The sequence below is a fragment of the Venturia canescens genome, chromosome 8 (assembly GCF_019457755.1).
Source record: "Venturia canescens isolate UGA chromosome 8, ASM1945775v1, whole genome shotgun sequence".
In the NCBI taxonomy this organism is placed as follows: Eukaryota; Metazoa; Arthropoda; class Insecta; order Hymenoptera; family Ichneumonidae; genus Venturia; species Venturia canescens.
In genome coordinates this window covers 22,371,173-22,380,644 of record NC_057428.1, presented here as the reverse complement: position 1 = coordinate 22,380,644, position 9,472 = coordinate 22,371,173, and the positions used below count along the sequence as shown (strand labels likewise).

Here is a 9,472-nt window from a genome sequence, read left to right as displayed (position 1 = left end):
CTCCTCTTAGACTAAAACGATACTTTAAACGAGGATATTACGAGCTAATAATGAGAGCCGTGTCCCAAAAAAAAAGTGCGTGATTATATGTTCGATAGAGCGAAATTTGTTATAGGTAAGTGTTGAAGACCCCTCGCGAGTTTTCAATTATATATCCATCCAAGGGTTCTATATAACTATCGTAATATATCGGCCGCGCGTACACGTCGTAATGCGGTAATTCGCCAATCGTTTTTATGATACGCGTATACACTATAATATTCCTCCAGATGTGTACATCCAGACGGAGGGAATCCTTCGAATCTTTGTACAAGGTGTTTTATGTCGCACACCCGGTCGATCAAAATCTAGCCCCCCACTTTTTTTCACCGATATGCTCTTGATATATTCCAAGATAAAAAAAGATCTGCGAGAGGCTTTCGCAGATTTTTTTTCGTCCCCAGGGTTTTACCTCAAATTAAACAAAATCCAGTTTACAACGATAAAAATGTATTTCTTCTTATTGGACGTTCGCTCGTTCCAACGAGCTTGTTAACGCTAAATTTATGTACATTTTAAATATCAAATATCTATATTGCCGCAATCGGAATCGTCTTTATACCGTCCCGATGCATCACTTTCAATATAGTCATGTTTTTTTTTGTTCCGACACGTCAACGGTATGAATAAATCACAGCGAAATATTTCATTCAAAAAGTAAACTGACTCAAGCTATAGAGTGTGCTGAAAGCTCGTTTTATATATATATATATATATATATATATATGGTAATATGGGGCAAAACGGACTTTACCGAAACTGAAATTTCATAAAATGCATAAAATGTTTTTTTCGGTTCCAAATCATATCCTGACCATAAATCATGTTTAATTGTTGAATTCCACGGTGACATCCCCAAAAAAATTAAGTTTCAGAGCAAAATAGATCCCAAACTACTTTCTCACTATCTATTCGCTTTTTTGACTTATTTTTAAAAACCACAATAGTAATCAAAGTACGAATAAGGAAAAAAGGTTTTTTACTCATTTTTTACAAAAATCGCACTCACAGCTGACATCTTCGTCTTCAACAATTGTACACAAGGTGTGTGCCCACTTTTTGCATGTTACCACGGTAAATCCAATCATCGGAGGACGCCGAATATATAACCCTTCGCAAAAAATGCAAGTAACGTCTTCGAAAGACGAGGACTTGGCTGTCTTGGTGAGCTTTTTTTTCTGTCTGCTAAACTGCTGCATTTCGAAAAATTTCGATATTTTCATTTTTATGCCTTGCAAAGGCTGTGTCCGTTGGGGTCCCGGAAAATTTTTTTGAAGAAATTCCGCAAACTAGGACCATGAATCAATAATGGGACTCCGATATAGTGCGAACACGAAATATACCCCAGCACGATGGATCCAAAATTGACTTTTTGCATTCCTCAAAAACATGACAGAAATGGGATATAAGATTTGACTCATTTTTTTTCAATTAACATCCAAGGAATGGAGTCTGAGTGGTCCCATTTCTTTTCCCATATTACCGAGTTGACATTCTGTTCGGGAAGACTCGCTTGGAATGGCTGTATTTCGAAAATGTCGATTTTTCGATTTTTATGCTTCCGAGGGGCTGTGTCAGTTTTGCTCCGATTTTTTTTTTTTTTTTAACGAAATTCGGGAAACAAGGATTTTGGGACTCAAGAATAGTTGAAATACCATATGCTCATCAATGAAACTTACTTAAATCCTTAAGTGTCAATTTTGCCCCGTATTTCCCTATAACTCGTCAAGATTCATCAGTTGGTTTACATACGTGACTTTTTTTTCTTCGTGTTTCGGATATGGCTGAGTGAACTGGCACTTTTTTTTTTTTTTTTAATTCTACTTATTATTTGGCTCTAATTTTTATTTTACTTGACTAAATTGTCCAATACTGACTCAAAGAATTACTTTTTTCAATCCGAGAATCTTCTTGCTGCTCAAATTCAACTTGCCAGTAGCGTGCAAAATGACAATAATTTGAGAAGAAAGCAGCAGAAAAATATTTGGTCCTGAAATTGCGGTTGCGGCGGGCGGGTCTGCTGGTAGAGAGGTTTTTTTTCGTTCTCTCGGAGAAAAACATGGTTCTCCTTCAGTCGCCGACATCGGAATCTCCATCACCGATCGCATATAAAACGTGAAAAGCGATTCCCAACAGCGCTGTACCTAAAAGATCGCCGGCAGCGGTCAAGTACGGAATCGCTGAACTGTCCGGATCCATTCCTTGTTTCCACATCCATACGACCATCAGTTGAGCTAGATAGAGTAGTAAAATCACCTGAAACATACGCATCCATCATAGAATAATCGCAACTAGAAACCATTTTTTTCTTTTTTTTGTTTGTTTTCCCGAATGGGACGGATATAATTCGAAAAGGAGGAGAAGAGACGTGGGAAAAAAAAAAAAAGAAAAAGGGAAAGAAAATGTGTTGAAATCACCTGAAGAACGGCCGCGAATAAATAAACTACGATGAAAGTAGCCGTGAAAGAGGTGTGTCCGGCTTGAAGATAACTGATGGTATAGCTAAATATCAAATGTCCAGGAATAACCATCATCAAGAGAACTCTGGCAGTTCTTGCGTGGCCACCTGGAATAATATATATTAAAACGGTGAGATATAAATATTTGAGCGGCGACGCAATTGCCCAATGCATGAAAATATTCGTAACTTGCCTGTAGCCAAAAATGCGTGAAAAGGACTGACGCAAATTTTCAGTGTATCCCCCCGTGGATTTTCACTGTTTTGATCTTTGTGGAGCGATGTTGAAATTCTACTGGCCTGAACCGCTACTAAATTGCCACCGACCCCATTAATGACCAATTGAAAGACAGCTATTCCTTTGTAACTCGATATCGTGTAATCGAGTATGAGGCCACCGATGCTGCTTATCAACATTGCCAATATGACCGGGGACCAACCGTAATCGAGTACCTCCTTCGTAAACGGATTTCTCGCTGCCACGTAACCCCATATCGGGGTTGCCAGGACACAAAACACTATTAGAAACGGCGATATCCACGCTCGTGCCTCTGCAATGATTTTCCATACATTCCTCAACTCTCGTCAACGAATCTCAATTACGTACTTCGAGTATTATCATTATTTACCTATTGCATTGTACAAGAGCGATGCGATCCAAGAAAGCAGAGCCAAAGTGGTGAGATCTCCGAGAGACGCTGCGATCGGCGTCGCGACGTTGTCAGGATTAATATTCATTCGTCTTGATAGTAGGATAACGGCAACCATAACGAGACCCAGAAGAAAACTGGCTACCGATGCGGTGACGAGTGAGCTGGCGCACAACAAAAGTCCATGATGGATGTCAAAATGTGCCTCGGGAACCCAGCCTAGTATAACAGCTGCGAGGGAGGCTAAAAGTCCAACGACCATCGCTTGGCACTGTATCAGAGCGAGATTCCCTATTATCAGAGTCCATTGTTGCTTCGGCGTGTCCATGTGGCCTAAATTCGCCTGAGTCGAGAGACGCGACGCCAGAGTCATTTCCAAATTCCCTTTCAATCCCAGTAATGCCGGAACGAGAATATAAACTTCCGAGACTACTTGATAAACCGGCCAGTGCTGAAAAGCACGTTGTACAATACGTGGCTTGATTACATTAGTCTTATGAAATTATTTATGTATCGCTCCGCGTGATTCATCGCTTTTTTTTTTCAAACGGGTGATCGAAAAACTTGTCAACCGAGTCAACGTTTTCAACTTACTCTAAACAATTATCTCCATAATGATTATTATAGTATGTATATCATTATATGAATATATATAGTACTATACCTGAACAACGTCCAGTAATAAACTAGCTGCAACCATGCCGAAGCCAGCGAGTAAAAAAGGTATGAACATTTGAACGGAAATCGTCCAGACGTTCTCGTCGTCGTCGTCGTCGTCTTGGTCACCATCCGTCGAGACTTTCAATTTTGGCATTCTATTGTTATTGGTAGAATCGTCGTTCGGCTGGACAATGCCACGTTGCACAGACGAAGATATTAATCTGGCTGTGTCCTCCGCGTCGCTTTCCTCCTCTTCGTCGTCCGTTCGCAGCTTCATCTTAGGATCACCGATCGTGTCCCTGCCAATGAATTCGCTAATGCCGGAGCCAACCATTGCGCCCCGGTGAAAGCTTCCCGTTTACCCGCGACGTATCCCGGTGGTCTCTTTCTGCGCCTTTTTATCGGATTTGCGTTGACCCACATTCTTCATTCTCATTCAAGCGGTAATTGCGAAACACTGCAAAACGCTACAAAACAATTGTCAATACTCACCGTTATTAACGCTACATTTGCCATCATTCGCGAGTCATTTTTTTTTCATTTATACATTTTTACAGATCCGTTGACGCAATGATTTCCAAATTTCTTAATTTCCATCAAATTTACAACCGAGCTAATACAATTGACGTCTCAAGTTTGAAATGTTGTTGGAAATGGTAGTTTCATTTTGACACTGAAATATGACTTAATTCCCTGTTTGGAATAATTCTAATGAAACAACGTCTTTACCAAACCTTGCCCGATATGTTGCAATCTTTAATGAAATTTTTCATGCCACTAGAGATTATTAAAAAGAAACCGTCACTCACCATTTTTAGTAATTGCCCGATGTTTGTCAGCAGTGTCTGAATAAACAAAAAAATCATTTTGTTAGGATTGTCATTTGTGCAATATTTGGTGCGACACACGTACACGAGAACACTCCTTCGAGAAATTTTAGCCGAATCGCTGGTTGACTTTGGGTTTAAATCAAGAATTTATATGACATTAAAGGTGTGCGAGATTTCTTTAGTGCAACGATCTAGACTCATGTATCATGTTTAGGTTATAGATTCTATTCCTTTACACTTTTCTTATATTCTTGTGAAAATGATGATACAAAGAACATGGCAATTGTTCGAAAACGTAACTACCGGTATAACATGGAATACCACATTGAAAAATTTCTTAAAAACTTGGGTGCACACACTTTGAATTTAATTCAAGATAACCTCAAAATACAAAAGTGTATGATAAAACTTCACCTGGGAATTGATTTTGGACTTCTCATTGTGCGGCGATAATATAATCGCATTCGATAAGCAATTTCGTGAAAAATCCAGAAGGGTATGTAGTGATTGAAAAATAGATAATCGACAGCGAGCGGCAGTGATCGCGACGAAGTTGACGACGTCGTCAAGTGATGCAAGCAACATGCAACGATGGGTGCGCGTTCCACTTATCGCCCGTGAGCCCCGTGAGCGAGCGCCCACAACGTCCGAGCGAGCCACCACCGGTTTGGGTTTTGCGGGCGTTGAGTGATGGCTCCCGAGACGGTTGGGAGCTGCTTGCGCTAACCGCTGTGGTATCAGGAATAAAAAAAAAACATGCTGTTCTCTTTTCTATGTTTTGTTATATGTATAGTATCCTGCGACATATTTTTTTTTTTAATTTAATTTTTTGAGATAAGGCTATGGTGGCATCGCCATCTAGCCTCAAATGTGTATACTATGTTTCATTAATGCCTGGATCTGTCATAATGCAACTTGAACGGTCGGTAACAATTGATCAATTGATAGGTCCAGGCATTAATGCATTGTACCGTACACTCATATCCCGACTTACATTTGCACGTTGATCGCAAGAAGGTACGCATTAAATATCACAATAAATATTATCCTGCGATAATATGTATATAGCTGACTGCTGCTGCTGCCGCCGCCACACCACTCCAATGCTATTATATATAGAGTGTGATATCCGAATCGCGCGGCGGCGATATATATCATACGTAAAAGTTTCTGTATACTTGGATCGCCTTCTCATCGAAGTTGAAAAACCTCAAAAAATATAAAAGCAGCAGGCTGAGAGGAACACGCGAGACGAATATCATTAACGTCGGTCGGCAAATGCGAGGCTACAGATTATCGTAAATATCGATTGAATCCAGAGAAATTGGGAGTGTACCAACCACTCAAATAAGAATATACAAAATTCTACTTTACCCGTGGTGGATAAAACAATCTCGACGGCCTTGCAACTTATTTGAATTTTTGGTCATAACCAATGAAAATGATCCAAGGAAGGCGAAGGGAGGAATTTCTAATAATGGAAAAAACAAAAAAAAATCCATCAATTTTGATGTGGGCGGGTCTTTCGACTAGATGCAATAAGGTATACGAGATCGTGAGCGAGCGAAATGATGAAATTCTGCAAGTTCCGGTCGAAAAAAAAGATGTCCATGGACCTGCTGCTTTTATATACGCATTAATACGACAATTTTGGACACACAATTTTAAATAATTGATGAGCAAAAGAAAAATTCTTCAAAATCTGATATAAAGGGGTTTTTGAGGGTGCTCTTTCAAAATCTGGCATTTATTTTGTAAAATTAATTCAAAATCCTTATTATTTTTCCGTTTTTATTTTCTCCCTGGTTAAACACTTTTTTCTCATTCAGTTTTTCCATGATGGCGGTTTTTGCAAAATATATATATATTATCGCATATGATGAAAATTTTAATGATTTTTTTTTCTTGAAAATTATCAACTTTACAAAAAAATTTTATGCAACAAATAATGTTTAGAATCATCCAAAGAATACGTGTGAATTTTTCAAAAAATTGTCAAAATTGAAAAATACAAAAATGGCTAGAAAATTTTTCGAAAAAAATCATACACATTTTTTTGATGATTCACAGGACTTTTTGTTTAATAAAATTTTTTTGTTAACTTGATAATTTTCAAGAAAAAAATAATGAAAATTTACATCATGCTATTTTGCTAAAACCGCCATCTTGGAAAAACTGAGTGAACAAAAAGTGTTTATAACCAGTATTGTGAACCTTTGCCGGCGACAATAATATATGATTATTCAACTTAAGCAACGATAACGAAAATCGATTTGAAAGGAAAAAAAAACATCAAAAATTCTTGACTATTTTAATTAAAAAGTCAAAAATAATAAAGATTTTGAGTTAATTTAAAAAAATAAATGCCAGATTCCTTATATAATTGTGTGTCCAAAATTGTCGTTTTGCGCATACAAATGGGTTAGTATATATTTTCCAAAAATCTGAAACGGTCGAGGGTTAAGCATTGTTTTGAAAATGTAAAAAAAATGACAGCATTACTTTTTATGTATTTATAAGCGATTTAAAGGGTAAAATAAATTTTGATCTGAAATACCTGCGCATGATGCACATGCGCGTGATGTTTGATTTTTGAAATCATGCAATCGCGCCTCGCGGTAGGTAGTATGCGCGGTTAAGAAGCTGTTGCTTATTCGCATATTCGATTATTCAGTTCCGCGATAAAACTGTTCAATGAAAAATCATATATGTATACTTGCTGGTATAATATATTCTAATATATATTATAAATTATAAAATGAATTAAGGCGGCAGACAGCGGGATATTATGCAAGAGAGTAATTTTCGAATGGTCCCGGGGCGTCGCGATTTATTGTTAGAAAGAGCAAAGGTATGTAGTCGCGGTGCGAGCTGCTGCGAATTGAACATCCCGGTTGCGTGCTCTGATGAGAAGCGGAGGGGTGGGCGAGCGGCCGGGCGTCAGGGAAAAAGAGCCGGAAATACCTCGTACATAGAGGCTCGTCCGTTATAGAGTTGGCGAGCGAGGACGACGAGAGTACATCGCTCTTTCGAGTACGCATGTAGTTTTATCACAGCGCGGTCTGCATTCCTTTCGAGAGCGAATTCGGTTTCAACGTTCGGGTTCGGGGGTGGTGGATAGGGAAGGGGGATAATATCTTGATAGGAGAAATGGGTCGAAGAAAAAAATTGGTGAAAACGGTAGTGGAAAGATCGTGGAAGCAGCAGCGGATCAAGCAGGAGGGAGGCGAGCAGGTGAAAGCGAACGTTTGGTCCGATGCGGCAACGACGAGCGAAGATGAAAAGAAGGAGAAAACTTGGAGAAATTCAAAATTTTCAAAGTTATTGGATATTTACGGGAGATTGGAGTTGCCTCTGTTGAAATTGGACGAGAATACAATATCGACCGACGACAGCGACGACGAGGAGGAGACATTGGAGTTTGAAATACGTGCGCGTTTTGTATTTTGGTGGAGCACGTGTCTGGTCTGTACGAGTACGAGTGATCCGAGAATAATGTGTGAAAAGTGTAAAATGGTGTCGTATTGCGGAGTGAAACATTTGGAGGAGAATCGATCGAGTCACGGTCCGCTTTGCGAGGCGATGCGTCATGAATTCGGCGGTATCGATGGATTTCGAGGTGCGAAAGACTCGAGCCCCGATAATTATCGCTCATTGCGAATAAAGTTTATCGAGTCGGTGGAAAAAAAAATGCGCAGACGGTTGGATCTCTGGGAAAGGGAAATAATATTGTATCCACGGATTTGCCGTGCCTGCCGAAAATGCGACCCCGATGAGTTGACGCGTTGCGAGGATTGCAACCTCGAGTTTTATTGCCAAGATCATTCGAACGAGCACGCCAAATGGTGCAAAGATTTTAAGGTATATCGTCGGATCCTGGATATGCAGCACGCCCACGGTTACGCGAGAACCAATTTTCCGGACGTGAAGCTCCCGACGAGAGCGGCTGCCCTTTCCCTCGAAAACCTCAATTTTGACAAATTGTTGCTCGACATGTTCGGTCACAACGTCAATTATCGTCGCATCGATGCTCACACTTACGCGAGTATGTCTCTTTCGGCGACTGCTCCCTTGACCGCGCTATTCGCCCTTCAAAAGACTTTCCAACCGGACGATTGGCCAACACGGGAGAATCTCAAAATTCACATAGTCGGGGCTGAATTTCAATTCGAGTGCTCCAGTCTGAGGGTTTGGGAAAAATTGTTTATCCATTTTTTGCCGAGATTGAAGAAGCTCGAGCTCGAGTTTACCGGGCCCGAATTACGTTTACCGGGCGCTCCGATCGAGCTTCTATCTCGGGTTCCTCTCTGCCGGCGATGCAAAACCGACGGACGTCGCATCGTTGTTCGCTTCAACGAGGGCAAACTTTATCACCAACTTTCAGTTTCGTCTTTCGCTGCTGCTGCTGCTGCTGCTGCTGCTGCTGCTGCTGCACCGGCCGATCTTATTTGCCTCTTCAATCCGGGACTTTACCGCGATACAGGATACGATCGCACCGACACCTGGCCCCAAACCATACAACTATTTTGTCAAGCTAAAGTTCCTGTTGTTATAACTTCCTATACGGAAATTGAAATACCGAAAGACGTACGAAGAATACAATCGATCGGCAAGGTTCACGTACTTTTGGAACCTCAAAAAAATCCTTTCGCCTCGATAAAACCCGATCGAAATTTCGTTAGCGACGATAGCGTTCCTCTCATGTATAAAAATTATTGTTTGAGCGTCGTCAAGGGTTTATGATAGGTGTTATCATGAATAAATTTATAATTTCAATCGAGTCGTCTTGATTTCGCACACCCTTTGATCCATTGCTTTGTTGCATATCAATCGCG

General features: G+C 40.2%; 2 protein-coding genes across 2 annotated transcripts; one reads left to right on the top strand and one right to left on the bottom strand.

Annotated features, from left to right (window-relative positions):
• Positions 1 to 1,001: 1,001 nt before the first annotated feature.
• LOC122414886 (solute carrier family 41 member 1-like) lies at positions 1,002 to 5,331 on the bottom strand. Its single transcript, XM_043426542.1, has 7 exons — positions 5,052 to 5,331; positions 4,617 to 4,652; positions 3,812 to 4,274; positions 3,127 to 3,598; positions 2,692 to 3,048; positions 2,457 to 2,605; positions 1,002 to 2,295 (listed from the first exon to the last, which is right to left on the bottom strand). Exons 3-7 carry the CDS (start codon positions 4,139 to 4,141, stop codon positions 2,110 to 2,112), a joined length of 1,494 nt encoding a protein of 497 aa, XP_043282477.1. The 5' UTR covers positions 4,142 to 4,274; positions 4,617 to 4,652; positions 5,052 to 5,331; the 3' UTR covers positions 1,002 to 2,109.
• Positions 5,332 to 7,631: 2,300 nt separating this feature from the next.
• Positions 7,632 to 9,413, top strand: LOC122414882 (uncharacterized). The gene has a single exon (XM_043426533.1). The coding sequence runs from the start codon at positions 7,788 to 7,790 to the stop codon at positions 9,378 to 9,380; it is 1,593 nt and encodes a 530-aa protein (XP_043282468.1). The 5' UTR covers positions 7,632 to 7,787; the 3' UTR covers positions 9,381 to 9,413.
• The last annotated feature ends 59 nt before the right edge of the window (positions 9,414 to 9,472 follow it).

Excerpts from the sequence above, each read along its gene's own strand:
- LOC122414886 (XM_043426542.1), bottom strand. The coding sequence starts at position 4,141 with ATGGTTGGCTCCGGCATTAGCGAATTCATTGGCAGGGACACGATCGGT. Across the intron at positions 3,599-3,811 it reads TATTACTGGACGTTGTTCAG|CACTGGCCGGTTTATCAAGT; the intron begins GTATAGTACTAT and ends CGTGCTTTTCAG. Across the intron at positions 3,049-3,126 it reads GCTCTTGTACAATGCAATAG|AGGCACGAGCGTGGATATCG; the intron begins GTAAATAATGAT and ends AAATCATTGCAG.
- LOC122414882 (XM_043426533.1), top strand. The coding sequence starts at position 7,788 with ATGGGTCGAAGAAAAAAATTGGTGAAAACGGTAGTGGAAAGATCGTGG.